The sequence below is a fragment of the Bactrocera tryoni genome, chromosome 4 (genome assembly GCF_016617805.1).
Source record: "Bactrocera tryoni isolate S06 chromosome 4, CSIRO_BtryS06_freeze2, whole genome shotgun sequence".
Lineage (NCBI taxonomy): Eukaryota > Metazoa > Arthropoda > Insecta > Diptera > Tephritidae > Bactrocera > Bactrocera tryoni.
Genome location: NC_052502.1, coordinates 27,900,466 through 27,922,941, shown reverse-complemented (window position 1 = coordinate 27,922,941; position 22,476 = coordinate 27,900,466). Strand labels below are relative to the sequence as shown.

Genomic DNA, 22,476 nt, shown 5'->3' with positions numbered 1-22,476 from the left:
TGATAATTCGCCATTAAATTTGAAGTTTCTGTGTGTTTTCCTAAAAAAAAAGTAAGAAACCTCGAAATGGATCGCCCTTTAGTTACAGCTGAAGCTTAATGCCCACATTGCTATTGTAATCGCAAGAACTTTTTTGGCAATATTATTATTTTTTTTATACAGATGGATTTAACATTTTTTTTTACAGACATAAGGGAAACTATAGTGATTTCTTTAACTTATAAGCATGCAGTTTCGATTACTCAAAATATTGGCGTCGGTTGATAAGGTTAGCTTTAAATTGAACGCTATGAATGTGAACAGATCTTTTATATATCGGGTGATTTTTTAAGAGCTTGATAACTTTTTTTAAAAAAAAAACGCATAAAATTTGCAAAATCTCATCGGTTCTTTATTTGAAACGTTAGATTGGTTCATGACATTTACTTTTTGAAGATAATTTCATTTAAATGTTGACCGCGGCTGCGTCTTAGGTGGTCCATTCGGAAAGTCCAATTTTGGGCAACTTTTTCGAGCATTTCGGCCGGAATAGCCCGAATTTCTTCGGAAATGTTGTCTTCCAAAGCTGCAATAGTTGCTGGCTTATTTCTGTAGACTTTAGACTTGACGTAGCCCCACAAAAAATAGTCTAAAGGCGTTAAATCGCATGATCTTGGTGGCCAACTTACGGGTCCATTTCTTGAGATGAATTGTTCTCCGAAGTTTTCCCTCAAAATGGCCATAGAATCGCGAGCTGTGTGGCATGTAGCGCCATTTTTTCAAAGGTGCTGTTGGACGCAACGTTACGGTGAATGGCGATCGCTATCGTTCGATGCTAACAAACTTTTTGTTGCCAAAAATGGAAGAACTGAACTTGGTTGACATGTGGTTTCAACAAGATGGCGCTACATGCCACACAGCTCGCGATTCTATGGGCCATTTTGAGGGAAAACTTCGGAGAAGTGTTCATCTCAAGAAATGGACCCGTAAGTTGGCCACCAAGATCATGTGATTTAACGTCTTTAGACTATTTTTTGTGGGGCCACAATCAAGTCTAAAGTTCTACAGAGCTAAGCCAGCAACTATTCCAGCTTTGGAAGACAACATTTCCGAAGAAATTCGGGCTATTCCGGCCGAAATGCTCGAAAAAGCTGCCCAAAATTGGACTTTTCCGAATGGACCACCTAAGACGCAGCCGCGGTCAACATTTAAATGAAATTATCTTCAAAAAGTAAATGTCATGAACCAATCTAACGTTTCAAATAAAGAACCGATGAGATTTTGCAAATTTTATGCGTTTTTTTTTTTAAAAAAGTTATCAAGCTCTTAAAAAATCCCCCGATACTATTGAATTTTGGAAATCAAGGAGACATTACTGACATTCACTACTCCGAGACTGCATTACATTTATAAGATCTTAAGGGGTTACTTCGAGATTCCACAATACTAGAGGTAATAACAACCAAGGATGTTTTAGTTTAACCATCAATAATAAGTAGAATACTCCCCAGTTTAGAAAAGCATATAGAATACCTTAGTGTAAAAGAACAAGGTCTTACGGAAATATATGTGCTTTTCATTTATTTGCTCAATCCCACATTGTAATTCATAAGTTCTAGCTGACCTTACTGCAAGAAAGAATTAATGAAACTTTTTGACGTTTAGGTTTGTTTACAAAGAGACACCACTTCACTCAGCAGCGAATAAATAAAACGCTGAAGCTCACCTACGCCAACTTTCAGCTTTTATATACATACTTGTATGTATATATGTAAGCATGCACTTAGTTATTGCTGAAGACTTGGCTTAGAGCAAACTGAAGTTTTATCTAATTTAACGAGAATTCGAAGCACGCAATTCTGCACGAAGCAAATGGACGATGCATATGGCAGATTTAGAGATCAGAATAATGGTACGTTATATAAACAACAAACATTTTTAGAACCGTTTCAAAGACAGAACGGCGGTAGACTATGCAACATCGGAGCTTTGGATGGAAGTAATTTAACGGAAAAAGTCGTTATTATAAAAAAATATATACGGTGCGGTAGAAAAGAGTTGACATTTTTTTATGTCTATATGTATTGTTTATAAGACCACAATTTGTGAAGAACCTTTTTTTAAAATGTCACCGAAATCCATATGCTATGGACTTTTGTTGATTTTTGTGTTCATTTTAGCGGTGAGTTTAATGAAAAGTTTTAAAAATTCATAAAAAAAAACGAAAACAAATAAAAAATATTATTCAAATACGGCTGTTAAGTCGGAATTTTGAAATAATTTCATTAAAATTATTGAATAATATCTGTATCTACAGGTGAATGCCGCTTGTGTTTGCCAAGAGAAAGGCGTCGATTACTGTGCCAAGTGCAAGGAACCCACATTCGTGCGGCCTAAACCACGTCATGGCTGTCTCAATCCAGAGTTGGACCTCACACCCATCGGCAACAGCTGTTCCTGCGACAAGCTATTCGTTGAACCGGCTGCATTGCCCAAGCCATGCAGTAATAAAGTACGTGATACTTTTCATTGGTTTCGAAAATGGAATAATTTACTAAAACCCAAAGTACTAGCAGCCATGATTAACGCCAAACATCAATGCATTAAGCGTCTACATAAACGTCTTACTAATCTAAAAAATGTCGAAACCGAATATTTACCCATAAGCACATAAGTACTAAATAGTGATTAGTAAATATTTCTACCATGGTTCATACCATCCAATATACGTAAGAGTAGCTCAACTGTCATCATTTTCCACATTCATATATGCGTAGTTCATCTTCCATATGCGTCATTTGACTGTACTTCGTGTCGACATCATGCTCATTCTTTGCTTAACATTATCAACATACAAACAACATCGAAATCATCATTATTTTCGTTGAACGTGCGCTTTAAGTCAACAATCTTGCGTTCGTCTCTATTTATTTCTTATCACACACGCACGCGTCTGTCGCGCTTTTTGTTGCTTTACATCGATCCATCTAGTAATAACATCATTCTTCTACTTTCCGTCCAAATAGAAGCCAGCACCGAAAAATTCAGTATGTAAATGCTCAGCGCAGTCGCCAAGTGCTAGTTACTATCCACCAACACCAACAGTTTATGAAACACCGAAAATAGGTGACTATTATAAGCCAGCACCACTGCCATCAACACCATCATTATCCTACAAATCGTCATCATGCGGTTGCTCGTCGGCGTCGACAATTCCCGCATATCCTTTACCTGAGTAAGTCTCTAACATTCACGCTCTTAATTCTCTACGTAACTCATATCAAATTTCTAATTGAACAGTGCAAGTTATGCGCAACCAAGCGACAGCACAGTACCTGCCGATCCGATAAGCATAAGTCTGGCTTTGCAGGCTAATAAAGCGATAGCAGTGCCAGAAGCCAAGCTGGCCTATGGTTTTGCGAAGAAGCCGATTGATAGTATGAAGAAAATCACCTTCTCCAATGTACCAGAGGAAAATCTCTTCAAACTGAAGAATAATGTTATTACATTCAAAAAACCAAAGCTTACACCAGCACCACTGTCGGAAGAGGAAGAAGTCGACGAAGAAGAATTAGTGGAAACAGCAGATACTCCTGCACAACTTACGTACCAGCAATTGGGTTATGTGCCGGAAAATTTTAAGAATCCGAAATTTCGTAAAGTCAGTACAGTTTATAGTGACGATTATTATTCACATGAAGCCGGTTACCCGTTACCGTATAAAGTGAAGGTGGATTGTGGTTTTAAACCCGGACGCATGGCGGCGTACTTCAAACAAAAACCACAAAATGAGCCGGCGGCTTATTACTAGTGGTTATCAAATCGCAAAGCTAAGAACTTGCTATTTTATTTTCTTTAAATGTGTAGTAGTTGCATGTATATTTTTCATAAAACCCCTCCGTTAGACTAAGTTCGTTAAGGCTTTTTTTATAAATAAAATATTAAAAATATATACAGTGAAATTCCCCATTTCAGACCGTGCTCATAGTCGGACATTTCTCATAACTGGACAAATTTCACGAACACAACGTTTTCATTGTTATTTTATAATAAAAGCAGTTCCTATAACTGTACATAAATACGGACACTATTTTAGTAATATTTAGTTATGTACAATTTAAAGACCCCGTTTTTTTATATTCTTATTATTTGTTGGTGTTTTCAGAGAGTTTTTTTTTAAGAATAATACGTAAAATGATCACAGAAAACAAATTGTTTTGCGCTCACCGGCAACTCATGACATAATTGTCATTCATTACTTCTGGCTGACATTGGCTCGCATTTATTAGTTCAATAGAAACATAGTTTTGAATTGCAGCTTCTGATTCTAAGAATACATTTTAAAGTTTCGTATTGGTCACGACCTCATATATGGACGGCTCCCCTATGGACAACAACACTGCGACGATGGGTATCCGGTCATGAGGAATTGCACTGTTTATTGTCCTTTTATTGTGTAAGTTTGTTAATGTTTATCCGAGAGGCGAAAAAATATAAAATGTGTATAAAATACTGTACATTAGAACTTCCACCAGCGGGCAGCGGGTAGAATATGCCTGTCGTAAGAACCGACTGCAATCCAATGCACTTTGTCTGTATTTTTGGCTTGCCTGCAAATTTCAGCATAGTCTTTGTCAGAAATAGTGCTATAATACTCACATTGAAATGATATTATAAACTTTGAATAGGTTTTCTTCTAATGAAAAGACATTTAAAGTTCAAGCGACAAATGTAACCAGTCATTGAGTTGCCAGGTGCTCAACTGGTAGTAACAAAAGCTACAAGGTCTGTCCGGAGACTTAAATCTGGTACCACGGGGAGCAGTTAGCCCTTGGAGTTCGCTCCAATCTGCTTATGGGTTTGGCTCTTTGGGGAGATTCGTGGTGGTTGTGGTTTAAACCTGAAGGCAGGTAGAATTGAAAAAAATTCAGTGTGGAGTCGCACTGCGGCCGGTTGTCGGACCCGCAGCACGGCAGAGGTTTAGATCGGCTTCAAACCCAAACAAGGTGGAAAAGGTTTCCCTTCCACCTAGACCAATTGGAACCAAAAAATACGTGCAAAAAGAGTTTATGATTTAGGGCGCTGATCAACGCATTGTATTGATCTATGTGCTTTTAAAAGCACGGTGAGGTTAGGCCGTCGCCGGCAGGTACTCACGTAAACTACAACGATTGTTGTACATTAGAACTTCCAGGTAAAATCCCATACAAATTACAACATCCGTGGCGACCGTATCGCGCCAAGATTATCGACTATTTGATGCCTGAAATTGAAGCTCGTGATGTCAACGACATTTGGTTTCAACAAGACGATGCCACTTACCACACATCGCAGCAATCAATGGATTTATTGATAGAAAACTTCGGTGAAATGATAATTTCACATTTTGGATCACACCGTTTGACTTTTTCCTGTGGGAATATGTAAAGACCAAAGTCTATGCGAACAATCCCGCTTAGATTCAGGCTTTGGAGCAAAACATCAAGCGTGTCATTCACCAGTTACCAATCGAAATACTCGAACGAGTCAACGAAGACGAAACCACACCCAACATTTGAAAAAGATAATCTTCAAAAAGTAAATACCAAAGAATGTTCTTTCGAATGATAATAAACATTTCCCAATAAATTTGAAATTTGTGTTTTTTCTTTAAAAAATTAGGGAATCTCGAATGGATCACTCTCTATATGCAGTCAGCGTTTTCAATACAAAAATAAAATATAAACTAGTAAACCGCCAACTTGGGCTGCTAATCTCTCGTATTATTCAAGTAGTCAGGTATTTTTATTGTTATCACTTACAATATTTACACCCATTTATTCATAATCGGTTTAACAGTTAATTTCGTAAATATGTATATTATATTTGTAGTGATGTTTAGGTAACATTTTAGTGGCATTTAATGCCTACATTTAGGCACAAAAGAGAAAAAGAACACGGTATTCATGTGATTTTCGTTACTAATCAAATTTAGATCTTTCACTAAATGTATATTAAGGTCGGCTATAACCGCGTAAAGAAGATATTAAGGTCGAATGAAAAAATATTATAAACACGCTTAATACTCAATCAATTAAACTTTTAATAATAAAAATATATTTTATCTCCGGCGCTCGTGCTCACATTCCTTCTACATATCGACAAAAGAAATTGTAAAGAAGTACATTTTTAGAAAGGCTTAATAGTATAGAAATGATTTTTCTCAAATCTATATACATTCTATTTATACTATATAAGCTAAATAAACACCTGAATTTATATCGAAGTTAGACCAAATGCTAACAAGGCTAAGCTTCTCCTTTTGAAAACCCAATCCAGTACGATTCCATTCATGAATGGTTAAATCAAAAATAATAACACCTAATCAAAAAAGTAGCAGCGTTTGCTAAAACCATCACCGGGCCATATTTTCCAAACCAAACGAAGCCGTTGATGAAAATCTATAGTGAGTTATACCCCTATTGACATTTTCAACTCCACTTAGTTGAATTGAAGTTAAAGCAATTCATCTTCATATCAACAAACTATTTTTTGGTATTACTAACTTCAACTATTTGCAGTAGAAGTTTGATTTGCCAACATAGAATCTGATGGCAATACGGCTATTAAGTTTTCAACGAAAAACCAAATCAACTCTATTGCATTCAGTTATTGCTCATGAAAAGGTGAATAAGTATAAGGTTGTCAAAAAAGTCTTGCGGTATTTTTATTGATTTTTTTTTATTGAAATTGAAATGAATTTTTGATGACTCATGCCCAGCTCTTGACCGATGCTACGGCTGCTACTATGCCTGTCTCTTTCTACCAATTCAGCGATTTTATCGCAATTTTCGACGATAGGCCTTCCGGAGCGTGGCGCATCTTCGACCACCTCTACACCAGAACGAAAACGTAGAAACCATCGTTTTGCGGTTGAAATGGAAACTGTGGGGTCCATGAACTGCACACATTTTATTGGCGGCTTGAGATGTATTTTTGCTTTTGTCGTAGTAGTACTGTAAAATATGCCGTATTTTCTCTGTATTTTGCTCCATGCTTGCGACGCTATAACTCACGAACGACTTAAAAGAAACGACAATCAATCAAACACGTGTTAGCGCGTGAAATGAGCTTTCCAAAAAGGTATAGCATGACCCGATGCGACGAATAAAACTAGAACTACGCGCTTTCAGCGCCAACTAGCGAAAATACCGCAAGACTTTTTTGACAAACCATTATTAAAATGAACATAAAATCGGTTTACATTTCGAATGATGGAGCCAAAAACTAATGTATTTTTTTTACAATTGAGATGAAGGAACATTAACACAAACTCTCCGTTTTCTTGATGACGGTAGTTATCAAAAATGTTGTTTAAATAATTTTTACTTTGGGCTGGCGCAGGCTACGATATCTGCTTATTGTTGTTAAGGAGACTTTAAATATTATGAGCACTGTATTTGTGAGTGAAAACACAAATGACCGAAGCGGCAAACAACTTTAATTTAACTCAAAAAGTATATTTCTATGAATAGTTTATTGTATCGACTCTTTATGTTAGAAACACTTCGCATGTTCCGTTAACTTTATTTTTACTATTTTCAAATTCTGGCTTTCCACGTCCAGTTTCGGGATTTTACTTCAAGAGCTCGAACAAGGTTTCCCCTTTCTATGTATTTGTACAAAATTAACAATTAAAATACAATAGTATGGAATAATATATAAAATAATTTATTTACCCGTTTTCCATTTTCTATTAAATTTTCTTAAATAAATACAGTAATATTCCACTACAACCCCAGAGGCAGTGAGCAGAGAGTTGAAATCCGTTTTACCACAAAAAAGTTGAAGTTTGACAACTGAATATTTTTTCACAGATTGTATTGATATCAATAATACCGAACTTCAAAACTTCAACCAAAATTCAGTTGAATCGAAAACTGTAATAGGAGCTTTAATATTGGTTAGTTATGGAAAAGGTTTTGACAGATGATTGCTTGATCAGGACTGCACGACAGCTAATACAGCGATTCAATCTACAGTAAGCTTTTGTAACAAAAATATTTTGAAAATCTCACGCTTGTTTAACCTTTGACTCTTACACCTGTTTTTAAATATGAAAAAACTATTAAATGTATTTTAGGCTAGCTGGGTATTGAACAACAATGACGAAGAAAACTGGAAAACTTTTATGTTTGATGAAAATACATAATTGTAAGAAATTACGAGAAATGAAAGAAATATTCTCTCGGCCACGTACGCTTTCATGTAATAGTTATTTACCATTTTAAATAAATATCTACTTATACTATATTTTTCCTATTTTCTTTCATTACAGTCAGATGCAGTGCATGCAAAATGAGCCAACTTCTCAGGCGGACAGACAAGAGTTCTAGCACTTCCGAATTTAACTTCAAAATAATCAAAAATAAACCGTTTAAAAAGCGTGTGTACTTGAAAAAAATCGTTGAACTCAAACACCATTCACCGCATCAGAAGCGTCGTGCCAGAAGAGCACAGCTTTCCACCAATTACCATACTATGGTATTATTTCAGCGCACAACACAACGTGCGATTTGTGAAAACTCTTCTTGCCCATTCGAACAACCGGGAAAGGTCAAGTGAAATTGGAAGCAGCACTTTGAACACATTTTACATGCCAGAAGTCACAAACACGACGAATTCAAAAACACAATGCAACGTCAAATATTCAAAATAGATTTAAGCCATTTCCATCAATTAGTAGCGACTAGTTGTGATTTATATAAAGATGAATTTACCGGACGGCAAGCAGTTAGTACGTGAAAGTTCCGGTAAACTTGAAGAGCCACTTTGTAGTAACCGAAAAATGGGTTTGCACGCGAAACTAGCGTGGATTGCATTGTTTTTTTGTCTGGGTTTGGTAAGCTGACCAACAACTGCAAAGCCAAACTGAAATGAAGAGTAATGAACTAATGGACTGTTTTTGTTTTTGTGAAATTCTCATAATACACAATGTAGATTGCTTTGGCCCACTGCATACCGGTTGAAGTCATCTATACCGATGAAGGCTGTGACTGCCCATCGAAATTGGACTTTTCCGTGAATGTGCCGAGAGTTGCGAAACCGAAGAAATGTCATACGCCCTACGAATACGGTTATAAAGTGGAAGTACCGCGTCAAACAAAGGCGAAAGTTTCGTACAGTATTGATTTCTCGGTCGAAGAACCACGCCCACCGAAACCTACTAAGCCATCCAAATTGAATTTATACGCCACGGTTGATCGTGTGGCGATCAATAAGGGCGGTGAGTTAACGAGTGTGCATGTGTATATATGAAACAATTGTAACAATTACTTTCTTGAAGATTGTGAAGATAGCTATGCCGCGTCATCTGCGCCGTCCACCTGCCGTTGTGGACAATGCGGCATCTCCCAGCCGTCCTATAGGTACGTATTTAATGATATGGCCACTCCATCACTACCCTGCAAATGTCGGCGACCGAACTGCAAATGCAATCTATGTCGCGCGCAATCAACTTCATTCTCGCCAAATGCGATTTTTATGGGTAAACCATTTAGTGATTTGATGTCAGCGCCAATGCCCTTAGCAAATGGCGGTGGTGAAGGTGATGATGGGTACGTCAATAACGGCGGTGGCGGTGCGGAGGTTGGCGCTGTTAATATACGACGTAAACGCGATTTACATCGCACACTCTTCGGATCACGCAAGGCTACCAAGGAGCGGCCGAGTCGTTTTGTAAAATTATATCACAAGAATTTGTCCGAAACACCACGACGTTTATTCGACTTTGAGGAACGGAGCAATAGACAACAGCGCCGTCAACAGCAAAGCACACAGAAGAAACCGAAACGTAAGGCGAAGAAGCCACGATACACACATCAACAACGCTCACGTCTTGTGAAGCGTGACATCAAGGGTGAGTACGAACTGCTAGAAAAGGAACGCGAGCAGATGGATCTGACATTGCCTGAAATCATACAATTTATGCCCGAAACATTGCAGCCCGATTTTAAGAGGGGTCAATGTTACTTCGGTTGCGGTACACAACACTCCCAACAGACCAAGTCAACTGAAAATAACCCCAACACTAACACCAAGACAGACAACAATCCAAACAGCTCCACGGAATACAGCATGCTAAGTCATGAAATCAACACAGACCACCCGGACGTTACTATTACATATACCGACACCAATACCAGCAAAGGAGACACCACCGGCATGAATATGGACATGGATGCGAACGGAGAAACAGATGCGGAAAGTACACGCCTGAAGCAGAGTGAGAAGGCGACCATGGTTGAAGAAAGCCTTCTCAAAGAAACCAATGACTCTACAGCAGAAAATTCCATCAGCTCTTCATACAAAAAACGCAATGCAGCTAACTATTACAGCGGTAGGTCAACGTCAACGCCTGAGTCAGCTTACCCCGAATGTGAAATGTGCTTGTCCGCATTACAAAAGAAAAGAGCTTATCGCGCACATTCGCCAACAACGCAACCGATTTCCACTAACCCAAATTATAAGCCGCCACAACAGTCATACCCAAAAACTGTCAATTCAGCAGCGCCACAACATTCCAAACCGACGTACAAATTACCAACAACAGCGCAACGTTACATTTACGATTATTTGGGTCGTAATTACTTAGAAAATAATGGCGAATTGCATGGAAAGACCACGATAATATCGGTGCCAGATCCACTGGACCACAATGCTACACCACTGCGCTATGCTGGCGATTTGGAAGCACCACCACAGACCTACTCCGGTCAACCATATGGTGCGCCGCCTTCTACCCACGCAAAAAACTATCCAGTGCAACATATTACTGACCAACAGTTAGATAAGATAATCACCGACATCATATATAGTCATCCAGAATTTATCGACGCTACAAAACACTATGGTGGCGCGTTAGTAGATCCGGAGCCATGGCAAGAGCAAGAAACAATATCATTTTTTAAGAAGCTTATCGATGGCCGTCTGAGCCTGTGGTTTGACCAAGAAGATACGTCCAATCCACAGCAACATAGTACAAGCTACAACAGTAATGTGCATAACTACGCTATACCGCAGCTGCACGACCTCCTGCCGCCGCTGTTGTACTAGAACATATTCTTATCAATTTGGTTTAACAAATTTTTCGAAAACTTCTCAAAAAGAATCTGTAATTTCTAAACTATAGCCGACTTTGTAAAAATGTATATGGAGCTGCATAATTAGTTTTAATAAATTATACCCAGCAATGTTATTATTAAGCATAAATACTTTTAAGTTTTCACTTAAGCATTTCATTGTTTTCTTGTTCTCTTTCTTGTAGCTATGAACAAGCTGGTAACTGATTTCGCGATTAGCTAAAGTACGCACAGTGCGTAGGCCTTTTTTATTTTTGCACACAAAAGAATTTGTGCAAAATTTTTCACAATAAAACTTTTTTATAACAATTAACCAATTTTGGAAGCGTATAAATTTCGATTCATCAATGGTACTTTATAACGGTATCTAATTTCAAATCAAGCTAGTGATTTTGTTACAAAATGCTTTTTTTCGAAGTATCCCGCCACAGGTCCATTTCTTACAGCAACTAAATTTACCTTTAACTAAACCAGAAAATGTACGGGTTTGCAACCAAAGGAAAACATTTTGCTAGTCTTTTCCACCCACGTTTTTTTTTATATAAATAAGTCCAAGTCAAATTAAGAATACTTAATCAGAAAAACAGATATTTTGTGAAGATATTTAACTTAATTTTGATAGGACAGCTATATGGTATATTGATATCATCAGTTCAGATATATAGTATATTGATATCTGTATAATTCGTTTGGAGATTGAAGAGCTATCTTGTGAAGATATCTTGTAAAATTAATAATTTTTTACAAAAATATTTAATTTTCATTGTTCAGTTTGTGGTCTGATCAGAAGAATTTATGTGAAGATTGTAGCGTTTCTTTGGACAGTGATCTTTATCCAATGTACTATATTTTAGCGAACTGTACTGAACAAACGAACTGTAACGAAAACTTAGTTTAATTACTTCTATCTGAGGAAATCATTTTTTTTTTTTACATTAAAAGTCAAAATTATTTATGAAAACGTGGTTCGTTTGACATTTTCACAATGAAGCAATAACCAAACTAAGAAAACACGAAGTAATAAGCAAGTAAGCAAGTGGACATATTCTAAAAATTTAATTTGCTACAGATAGTTTTTAGTGAGTTTGCTTATATTACCAATTAAACTCTAAAAACCGTTGAATTGCTCAACCATACCGGAAAAGTCAAAATCATGTATTGTATAAAACGAAATAGAATGGGACTAGTTTTCTTTGCCGAAATATAACTATTTCAAACATTTTCTTTTGCAACAAATCTTCAAAAATCTCTATTCTATCTCTATATAATACATTGGTCATGGATTTAATCCTAAGAAAAAAGATTTTCTAGCAGTGATGTATGAAGTATCATAATATTTTAAAACTCCTACTATTCCTCTTTGGTCGTATAACGTAAATATGCGCACCTTAAATATAATAATGAACATGCATATGTGTGTTTCACAATGAAAGAATTGACATATGTATTACACATACTTATGTCTGTAAAAAGACAATTACGGTTGGACATTTATTAGCAGATGTAAGCCACATTTGATAACATTTGTACCCTGAACCGGCAAACAAAATGTTCAGATGTGACCATTCTAGTAGACAGAAAACTGAACGATCAAAATGAAGATTTTCATAGAAGTATTTTTTTTTTTCTACCAAAACACTTATAATGGTTCGAAAAATATTTGTTCTTTAACAAAATGTTGTATAAAAAAAGCTTCGTAATAGTAATATTGAATAGAAGAGCAACTAGTCCGGCAAATTAGGTAGTACTCTGCCACATCGTGATAATATATTTCTAAACTTGGGAGTAGTTTAACCATTTATTGTGGTTTTTCAATTTTGCTTGCTCGACATTGAAATCAACTCAAGTATTTTAGTTTAGTAAAGTAGTAGCATAATATTGAAATAAACATAATGATTAATAAAATATAAAATATTAACTTACCGCACTTTTTATTATTAGATGCTATGTTGTAATAGTCGAACAAATTGAAAGCAGATCTTTAAATTTTTACACTGGGTCTAAAATAGAGAAAATAAAGGAAAATCAATGATTAAATAATAGCATTTGAAATTAAAATGGTAAATGGAATAAACTAGCTTGTACTACTTAGTGTAATATTTTAATGATCAGCTTATTTGCTGTTCTCAACGTAAAGATGAAGCCACGACTTCTTCAAGTATGTCATGTGTCTAAAATAGTACTTTTCTTATTTTATTAGAATGAATAGGGATAATCTTATGACAAAACAAATATGGATTAAACCTCTAAAGATTAAACTTTTCACTGAAAAAGCTTAACCCACCTTTTTAAAATCAGTTTGAGGAGATACATATATACACGTGTGATTAGAAAAAATTAGAAAATATATTTAGATTTGTGCGTATATATAAAATGTATGTATGTACGTACATATGTATACTCTTAAAAAATTTGAAGTTGATTCGGCAAAAAGTGTCGGAGATATACGAATATGGACAATGGACCACAAATAAAGAACTAAAATTTGACACAACTAACCACAAAAAGGCAGCTATATCTCCCAAAATTACACAGTACAATTTTTTTAACCCTCCTTCGATGGTGTTAAAATAGATGACATCGGATGATAACTCTGCTACGCATTTAACGGTTTTCTTAAAAACTACTAAAAGTGCGATAAATCAATGACTAAATGCGTTACGAGACATTAAATGAAATGATATCATTGTATGTGAAGATATGTCTGAATGTCATAAACTGGCTTGATCGAGTCAATACTTCACCCATATACCTACATATGTACATAAATAAACATTTTTGAACTTCAGGATGACTTTATACCGCGTACATCGACCAATATGTGAGTTACCTCAATGAAAATTAGAGAATGTGTTATACAAATAGCGCTATATCTTCGTGTCTAAACTTGATAAAATCAGGAGATGGTATGGGAGGCATCTTAATAAAACCCAGAGAGCATTTAATTATTATGTGGCATGTTAATAGTATGTGGTATTGGCTAAAATAAAAAAATAGATTAAATCGATTAAGGATGATTTAGTATAATTTCCGCTTTGATTGTAAACCATTCACGATTTCGTCGAACAGTTGAATTGAACTCTTTCGCTATATTTTCCAATATTGCCAACATGTGAAGGTATTTTGCCGGCTGTGACCTTGCGATTTGCAAGAGTCTAAAAAGTTCGGTTAAGTTATTATACTTAGCAAATTCTAAATATTTTCAAAAACTTTTTTTTTGGGAAGAAGCCATTTTATCAAAAATAACAATTTTGAATAGAGCTTAGACCATTACCTATATGTAGTAATAAAACATTTTTTTTTGAATTGAGATAATTCAACGAGAGGAATATCCCTCAACACAAACACCCTTTTTCAGATGTCCAACTGGATCCAAATCGTTTGAAAAATTAATTCGATGCTTCAAATCCTTTAAATGCGAATTTTTTGTGTTTTTTAAGAACATGTTTTCTAAGAAAACGTTTTTTATAATCTCTTAATTTCAACATTGAAACCAATAAAAACATCTCCCAACCATCTTTATGTTAATGAGTAGTTGATGAGATGTTCTTGGTCAGAGCCAACTCGGTAAGAGCATATTGTACAGACTTCTTAGATATATTATATTACATGTATAACAATTCATGCGGAAACACTTGTTTTATCTGCTCGCCAAATCAAGAGTCAAATTAGAGTATTTTTCGTATTTTGTGCCAATATTAGTTGTTGCATAATATTTACACATCGCACGAATATGTCTACATAAAATTGTATACAATTATGTATATGCGCAGCGAAGGCCTTTATGCCCAAATTTACGGAAGAATAAAAATGCTCGATTTACAAGCGAGAATTATTCAACAATTTCAAAACAAAAACAACTGTGACTTCAAACCATACACATTAACCCAAGAAAAAACCCATCACAAGCACGTCTGCTTAGGGAAAAATGATATTGGAGAATGAAAGTCAAACGTCAGAACTAAGTAAACGTGGGGGAAAAAGTTGCTTTTGCTCCGTTGTGAGTGTTTTGGTTTGAGATGCAAATCAATTTAGATATTTAAGACAATACTTGATAGCGATTTGGTTCAGTTGGAAATATGAAATTGGACTGAGCTAAAATCAGTTTTTTTTTGCTTTTGATTTTCTTGCTGCGGCACAAGAGAAAGCTAATATGAAGGCCGTGCGTGGTGAATGCGCGTGGCGGTTCTGCATCGTTTTGGTGTTTCTGTTGGTGCGGCATGTAAGTGTGTAACTGAAAACAAGAAATTGTGTATTATTCAGTATATAAAAATAATTATGTAATTGAGTTAAAATTTACCTATCATAAATTTCTCCACTTCAGTCCATCGCATTGAATGTCAGCACCGTTGAAACTTATACACCAGCCAAAAGTAGTGATGATAAATATGATTTCGTTGATGTGGCGCAACAGCATGGTGAAGCCAGCGAAAGTGAAACGGGACAGACATCACGATTTTTCACTTCCGCTGACGTGGATGAAGCGTTTTGGCTAGAACATTTAGGTGAAGATTTCAAGAATGCCATACACTTACAGGTGGGCGGTGAAGAACGTTGCAATGGCGTCTTCAATATGAGCGAAAACGGTGCCGCTTACAAAGTTCAAGATGAGTCCATAAACAAACCAGTGTTACCAAATGAGGTTAAGGCACCCACAACCGATGATAAGACAACCGAGGAAAAGAGTAAAAAGAAAGCAAAAGCTGATGCCACCAAGAAAATACGAAAAATACGACGAAAACAGAAGTCCGAGCCGAAAACAGAAAACGTTGCAACAACTGTCGAACCAACAACAAATGATACAAATACGAAAAAAGAACAAACCCAATCGGATATTACAACGAAGCAACAATATGGTGGTACTGGTCAATGCTACAATGATGTAGTGGACAAAAACGATTACAAAGAAGATTTGAAGAAATATAAAAAATTCCAACACATTAACATAAAATACGCACCAGAATATACTCAAACAGCGACCGAGAAGAAGACCCCATATCTAAATGACACATCAATACTGGATCAAACACTTGAAGAAATGCCTGTTGTCGTTAATTTGCCCGAGTCGAATAAAATGATCGAATTGGGAACGAATGATGCACCAGTGGTGGTCAAAATGCCACCCGTGATATATCATCGTGAACCAATAAATGTCACAGATGCAGAAAACTATACAGACAACACACAAACACAGAACTCACAACCCCAGGAGGAGCAGACACTTGTGGGCGAGCAGACACAAAGTGTAAATACACAATACACACAACATCCATACTCTGCAATGACATATGAACAACAACAACACTATCAACAATTCGAACAGTACTCTCCAAACACTAATTACGCACAAACACAACAACACACACAATATCCATTGCAAATGCAAGGCTCACACTATCCCACACAATACCAACAGACAACACAATATGACCAACAACCACACCCACAACAACAATACTCATCACCAACATCATACCCAGCTCCGAATTATTTCAATCAGGGTGTTTATCCACCCGATATGGGATCAATGCCCATGCAACAACCCAACGGGCCCTTTGCGGCCAACAACATCATGAAATCTCGTTACATATATAATAAGCGCTCGATTCCTTCTTATGGTGAATACAGTATGCAACAGACACAATCGGCATCCACTCATCAGGAGTATAAGAGTAGCAGCGATAGCCGTTCGAATGGAGAGCTCTATCAAGAGGGCTTGTAGTGGCGTTAGCCTTAAATATTAAGTTATTTATCTAAATAAGAAGTTCTTAAGTATGTAAGACTGAGATAATAAGCTAATAAATGAAAATATTTAAAGTGTGGTGTTAAAAATCGATCTCTGTAGGTCAAAATCAGGAAATTATTTGAATTTTTCTGACAAAGTGTGCTCAAGTTTACAAGTGCTGAATCGAGAGAGAAGTGTTCCAACTCTTCTAATATGAAAATCTTTGGGTCTTAAACATTTATGCTGATACTTTTACATATTAGTTTCCAATAAAGGTAGGTAATTTTTCCAAGCTTTAAGCTATTTACACATTGCTTGCTGAGGTACCATTTGTATTGGAAAAAGTTTCTTGGGAGATGGTCGGAAGCTTTAATCTACCTCAGTTATAGAGTTGATTTTATTTATTTTGATATTTCTACCTACTGCAATAAAGGTTCATGGTATTTGTGTGTACATATATTAACGGAATGGATACTTGTAATGTACAGTTTGGTATTGTCGAACAGCAGCTTTGCGATTAAAATCTGTGTGAAACTCGGTAAATCTGCAACAGAGACATTTGATATGACCGTCAACGCCAAGTTTTATGTGGAAGTCCTCAAGAGATGCAAACGAAGGGTCAATCGGGTCCGACAAGACATCGCAGCCGATTGGAAATTGCACCACGACACCGCCATTCTTGTGAACAGCTTCCTAAGCAAGGCCGGCTTCCCAAAGCTCCCGGAGCCGACCTACAGCCCAGATGTGCCCCCCCCCAGACTTTTTTTTGTTTTCTAGCCTGATGAAAGGCAAGCATTTTGAGACGATCCAAGCATCATGCACTCCGGCTCTCAAGACTATTCCGGAGAATGCCTTCGTTGACGGCTTCAAAGCTTGGAAATCGCGATGGTAACGCTGCATCGACGCAGAAGAAGCCTATTTTGAAAGTTTTAAAGAATTGTAACGATTGGTTCAATACATTTTTTAAATCGACTCAGTCTTTTTACTTTACGGTCAAACCCTGTATATACGAAATATAAATGTCAGAGAACATCTCTAATTATGAGTCTGTAGCGTTCATTGTTAGTAGTGGTGACCTCAACAACATACATAATTCCGACATTAGAAAAACGACCAGCGAGGTCACCCGACAAAAATTTCAAACTAACTTCTGAAGACATTGCCGCAAGACTCATGGAAATTAGAATTGTCGACTGACGTTTTCACTTCGTGACTAAACGTGACTTAGCAATATTTTAATTTGAAGAAGTATAATAGTATTTTTTTCTTAAGTATCCCAAAAAAAAAAAACGATTAATGAGAATTTGTAACTTAGAAAGATACATTTACGAATGGATTCGTTTATTTTAGAAGTTTGAAAAAAAGCATGATATTCGACCGCTAAAATTTGTTAAGAATCCAGCAAGACTTCAGGTGATATGATGATAATAGAAAGTCTCGGAAATATTTAACTGGAACTTGAAAACGTAATTAGTTAAATTATTCCTAGCAGCTCATTGTCCATAATTTTATACAAATTACTACCTCATCCCGCCAGCAAACACTCGCCTCCGTGCATATGCAGTAGCTTACACTTTAAATCAATTAAACCAAGTAGCTTAAACGCAGAACACCCTTCGCGTATTATTGGCGGAAGCCTCAACCATAGACGGTTTAAGCAGTCAAAGCTGTCGTCATGTAATATTGACAAAATCCCCACTTCTGCCGGTTGTGATTGCTATCTATTGGGCAACAATTTAACAGCAACCGCCATCGAGTTATCGCGTGCCACATAACTAATCTCCAATAAACTCTAAGCTCATTTCGATTGCGTTATTGGCATTTCACGTCTAAATCACGTACGACAAACCGAGTGAACTTCTCATATATAAAAGCTCAATAACATCTCCGATACAAGTAGTATTACGACACATCACAGTGAACAGTCCATCGGAATACACAGATCAAAGAGATCATCAAACAATGAACTGTTTCCTATTCACACTTTTCTTCGTTGCCGCACCGGTACGTAAACAAAAATTACACATACGCAGACATTTAGAAAGAACATGAAAATTTTAGACGAAGAAATGAAAACTCTAACACGAATTATATTTGTGTAACTTCATGTTAATAATTTTGCTTTTCTCTTTCTTCATAAAGCTCGCAACGGCCTCTTACGGTTCGGCTTCAGGTGGCGGTAGTGGTGCTTCCTACCTATCATCGGCCTCATCGAATGGTCTCGATGAATTAGTACAGGCTGCCGCCGGTGGTGCTCAACAGGCTGGCGGTTCCATTACTCCTGCCAATGCTGAAATTCCCGTCTCACCCGCCGAAGTGGCTCGTCTCAGCCAAGTGCAAGCTCAATTGCAAGCGCTCAACTCCAACCCAGTCTATCGTAATTTGAAGAACTCCGACGCCATTGCCGAATCTTTGGCTGAATCTAACTTGGCTTCGAACATTCGTCAGGGCAATATCAATATTGTTGCACCCAATGTGGTTGACCAGGGTGTCTACCGTTCTCTGTTGGTGCCATCTGGCCAAAACAATCATCAAGTGATCGCCACACAACCCTTGCCACCAATCATTGTCAATCAGCCAGCTTTGCCTCCAACCCAAATTGGCGGTGGACCAGCTGCTGTTGTTAAAGCTGCGCCAGTCATCTACAAGATCAAACCATCGGTAATCTATCAACAAGAAGTGATCAACAAGGTGCCAACTCCACTCAGCTTGAATCCAGTCTACGTCAAAGTATACAAACCAGGCAAAAAGGTTGATGCTCCCCTTGTGCCCGGTGTACAACAGAGCTATCAGGCTTCATCGTATGGTGGTTCATCATACTCAGCTCCAGCACAATCTTATGAGGCAGCACCCGCATCATCTTACAATGAAGCTCCTGCCTCGTCATACAGCGCCGCAGCTGCTGCTCCATCTTATAGCGCTGCTCCAGCTCAATCTTATGGTGCTGCTCCCGCTTCCTCATACGGCGCTGAAGCATCCTATGGTGCTGCCCCAAGTAGCAGCAGCGGTTACGGCAGTGCTCCTCAATCATCGGGCTATTAAATAATGCCTAGCTTAGTATTTTTTCAGTCATAATTTTTTTTTACATGTTTTATACATACGAACTTATGTCCTGTTCGGCAATGAAAAAATAAAAAAGCAATTTTCTCACGAGAGCCATTGGTTTTTTTAGGTTAATACTTATCATTTGAATAAAATGTACTTAGGTTAAGAAACATTCAGCAAGAAATTGTATATGGAATGCGAATTTGAGTTTATTTGCGAAGGAGTAATATTTTCGGACTTTACAATTACCGTCTTGGAATTTACTAGAGACTTTTCTATTATACATTTTTGTATTGAAATATTTTTTCTTTTAAAATTACCTTCCTACATACTTATGTATGTGTCAGACAGATTTCGTTCATTATTTAAAGAGCTCGAGCGCATCATAAAAATCACCATACCACATGGACAACAGATATTAATGGGATCATCTATTCGTTATAGGACGTCCAGTGCTGTGGAATTCTCTGAAATGCTAGCTTCGCTCACGCGTTATCAAAAGTTCAACGAATTAACCAATTGAATGATAGGCTGGCCTTTGGTTTGGATAATGTATTACTAAGCAATTGGTTTCAAAAAAATACTTTGTTGTTTTATATTTAACTTTCTAACACAGTTTTCCGCTTAAAAATTATAATAAATTTTATATTGTTAAACTTTTAATCAGCTGTTGTTCTGTCAATTTCCCATTGCTCTTTAGTATACTCTTATCAAATAACACACTCACCTAAAAACAAACGGATGTGATTTTAAAATTAATATCGGTAGTCGAAAAAGTATTTTCGTATTTAGTCAATAGATGTCGTTGCAGTCGAATCCTCTCCAGAAAAAAAATGAAACTCGGGGAAGTTGAAAAAAAGTTACAGCTGTTCAAAAATGAGAAAAAATAATGAAGAAATTCGCTATATTTTGAAATTTTTGTATAAAAAAGGAAGAATGCCACGCAAGCCACCAATAAAATTTGTGAAGTTTACGGAGACGACGCTGTATAAGTTCATCTAGCACAACATTGGTTCGCTCGCTTCCGTTCTGAAAATTTCGATTTACACTAATGAAAGTTTTACACTGATGGAATAATGTCTCTAGCGGAAAAATGGTGAAAAGTGGTCGACCAAAATGGTATATATTTGTTTATTTATTTATTATTATAAATATAAAAAATAAGTTAAAATTTGATTAGAAATACGAAAAGACTTTTTCGACTTCCCAATATACTCCGTTGGTAAAACGTAACAACGAGCTTATTAGTGATTGTTGTTTTTTTTATACTCTCGCAACAATGTTGCTAACGAGAGTATTATAGTTTTGTTCACATAACGGTTGTTTGTAAGTCCTAAAACTAAAAGAGTCAGATATAGGGTTATATATACCAAAGTGATCAGGGTGACGAGTAGAGTCGAAATCCGGATGTCTGTCGGTCCGTCCGTCCGTCTGTCCGTCCGTCAGGGCAGGCTGTAACTTGAGTAAAAATTGAGATATCATGATGAAACTTGGTACACGTATTCCTTGGCTTCATAAGAAGGTTAAGTTCGAAGATGGGCAAAATCGGCCAACTGCCACGCCCACAAAATGGCGGGAACCGAAAACCTATAAAGTGTCATAACTAAGCCATAAATAAAGATATTAAAGTGAAATTTGGCACAAAGGATCGCATTAGGGAGGGACATATTTGGAAGTAATTTTTGGAAAAGTGGGCGTGGCCCCGCCCCCTACTAAGTTTTTTGTACATATCTCGGAAACTATTATAGCTATGTCAACCAAACTCTACAGAGTCGTTTTCTTCAGGTATTTCCATATACAGTTCAAAAATGGAAGAAATCGGATAATAACCACGGCCACCTCCCTTACAAAGGTTATGTTCAAAATCACTAAAAGTGCGTTAACCGACTAACAAAAAACGTCAGAAACACTAAATTTTACGGAAGAAGTGGCAGAAGGAAGCTGCACCCAGGCTTTTTTTAAAAATTGAAAATGGGCGTGGTGCCGCCCACTTATGGACCAAGAACCATATCTCAGGAGCTACTGGACCGATTTCAATGAAATTCCGTTTATAATATTTTCTTAACACCCTGATGACATGTACGAAATATGGGTGAAATCGGTTCGCAACCACGCGTTCTTCCAATATAAAGCTATTTTGAATTCCATCTGATGCCTTCTCTGTATAATACGAGTATAAACATTAGGAACCAATGATGATAGCGGAATAAAACTTTACAAAAATACGGTATTTGAAAAATATGTAAATGACGTATTATGAAATCTCGATTATCACTTTACCATGCGAGAGTATAAAATGTTCGGTGACACCCGAACTTAGCCCTTCCTTACTTGTTTTTTTTTTGATTTCAGAACAAGTTTTTTGAAAAAAGGAGCATTCAACCAAAGACTACAAAACCTCGTAATGTAATTAAAATATTTTTAATTTAACATTTTTTTAACTATAAATTTATATTGAGGATTATCGTTAAATCTGGTAGTTGGAATAAGAATTTAAGCAGATAATAAGTTTTAGCGGTTATCATGAATTCTGATATTTCTGGTTTGACGTTTTAATCAAAATCTTAAACCCAATTTTATCGGTTTTGCTGTCAGAAGAAACTCAAT

At 36.7% G+C, this 22,476-nt stretch overlaps 4 protein-coding genes across 5 annotated transcripts; all 4 read left to right on the top strand.

Annotated features, from left to right (window-relative positions):
- Positions 1 to 1,765: 1,765 nt before the first annotated feature.
- Positions 1,766 to 3,895, top strand: LOC120774059. 2 transcript variants are annotated; one of them, XM_040103365.1, is made up of 4 exons: positions 1,766 to 1,891; positions 2,297 to 2,491; positions 3,006 to 3,214; positions 3,280 to 3,895. In XM_040103365.1, the coding sequence occupies exons 1-4, from the start codon at positions 1,859 to 1,861 to the stop codon at positions 3,788 to 3,790; spliced, it is 948 nt and encodes a 315-aa protein (XP_039959299.1). In that variant the 5' UTR covers positions 1,766 to 1,858; the 3' UTR covers positions 3,791 to 3,895. The 2 variants fall into 2 exon arrangements, with proteins under 2 accessions (XP_039959299.1, XP_039959298.1); XM_040103364.1 differs by lacking the exon at positions 1,766 to 1,891 and adding an exon at positions 1,898 to 2,161.
- A 4,812-nt stretch (positions 3,896 to 8,707) lies between these two features.
- On the top strand, positions 8,708 to 11,170 carry LOC120774054. The gene is made up of 3 exons (XM_040103358.1): positions 8,708 to 8,860; positions 8,959 to 9,244; positions 9,305 to 11,170. Exons 1-3 carry the CDS (start codon positions 8,729 to 8,731, stop codon positions 11,071 to 11,073), a joined length of 2,187 nt encoding a protein of 728 aa, XP_039959292.1. The 5' UTR covers positions 8,708 to 8,728; the 3' UTR covers positions 11,074 to 11,170.
- Positions 11,171 to 15,252: 4,082 nt separating this feature from the next.
- On the top strand, positions 15,253 to 16,821 carry LOC120773748 (RNA polymerase II degradation factor 1). The gene is made up of 2 exons (XM_040102812.1): positions 15,253 to 15,321; positions 15,424 to 16,821. The coding sequence occupies exons 1-2, from the start codon at positions 15,253 to 15,255 to the stop codon at positions 16,819 to 16,821; spliced, it is 1,467 nt and encodes a 488-aa protein (XP_039958746.1).
- Positions 16,822 to 18,741: 1,920 nt separating this feature from the next.
- On the top strand, positions 18,742 to 19,979 carry LOC120774060 (chorion protein S36). Its single transcript, XM_040103366.1, has 2 exons — positions 18,742 to 18,828; positions 18,967 to 19,979. Exons 1-2 carry the CDS (start codon positions 18,787 to 18,789, stop codon positions 19,864 to 19,866), a joined length of 942 nt encoding a protein of 313 aa, XP_039959300.1. The 5' UTR covers positions 18,742 to 18,786; the 3' UTR covers positions 19,867 to 19,979.
- The last annotated feature ends 2,497 nt before the right edge of the window (positions 19,980 to 22,476 follow it).

Bases quoted from the DNA above. Each gene is read 5' to 3' on its own strand.
- LOC120773748 (XM_040102812.1), top strand. From the start codon at position 15,253: ATGAAGGCCGTGCGTGGTGAATGCGCGTGGCGGTTCTGCATCGTTTTG. The intron at 15,322-15,423 runs GTAAGTGTGTAA...TCTCCACTTCAG, and splicing joins TGTTTCTGTTGGTGCGGCAT to TCCATCGCATTGAATGTCAG.
- LOC120774059 (XM_040103364.1), top strand. From the start codon at position 2,051: ATGTCTATATGTATTGTTTATAAGACCACAATTTGTGAAGAACCTTTT. The intron at 2,162-2,296 runs GTGAGTTTAATG...CTGTATCTACAG, and splicing joins TTTTTGTGTTCATTTTAGCG to GTGAATGCCGCTTGTGTTTG. The intron at 2,492-3,005 runs GTACGTGATACT...CCGTCCAAATAG, and splicing joins CCAAGCCATGCAGTAATAAA to AAGCCAGCACCGAAAAATTC.
- LOC120774060 (XM_040103366.1), top strand. From the start codon at position 18,787: ATGAACTGTTTCCTATTCACACTTTTCTTCGTTGCCGCACCG. The intron at 18,829-18,966 runs GTACGTAAACAA...TTCTTCATAAAG, and splicing joins TTTTCTTCGTTGCCGCACCG to CTCGCAACGGCCTCTTACGG.
- LOC120774054 (XM_040103358.1), top strand. From the start codon at position 8,729: ATGAATTTACCGGACGGCAAGCAGTTAGTACGTGAAAGTTCCGGTAAA. The intron at 8,861-8,958 runs GTAAGCTGACCA...TACACAATGTAG, and splicing joins TGTTTTTTTGTCTGGGTTTG to ATTGCTTTGGCCCACTGCAT. The intron at 9,245-9,304 runs GTGAGTTAACGA...ACTTTCTTGAAG, and splicing joins TGTGGCGATCAATAAGGGCG to ATTGTGAAGATAGCTATGCC.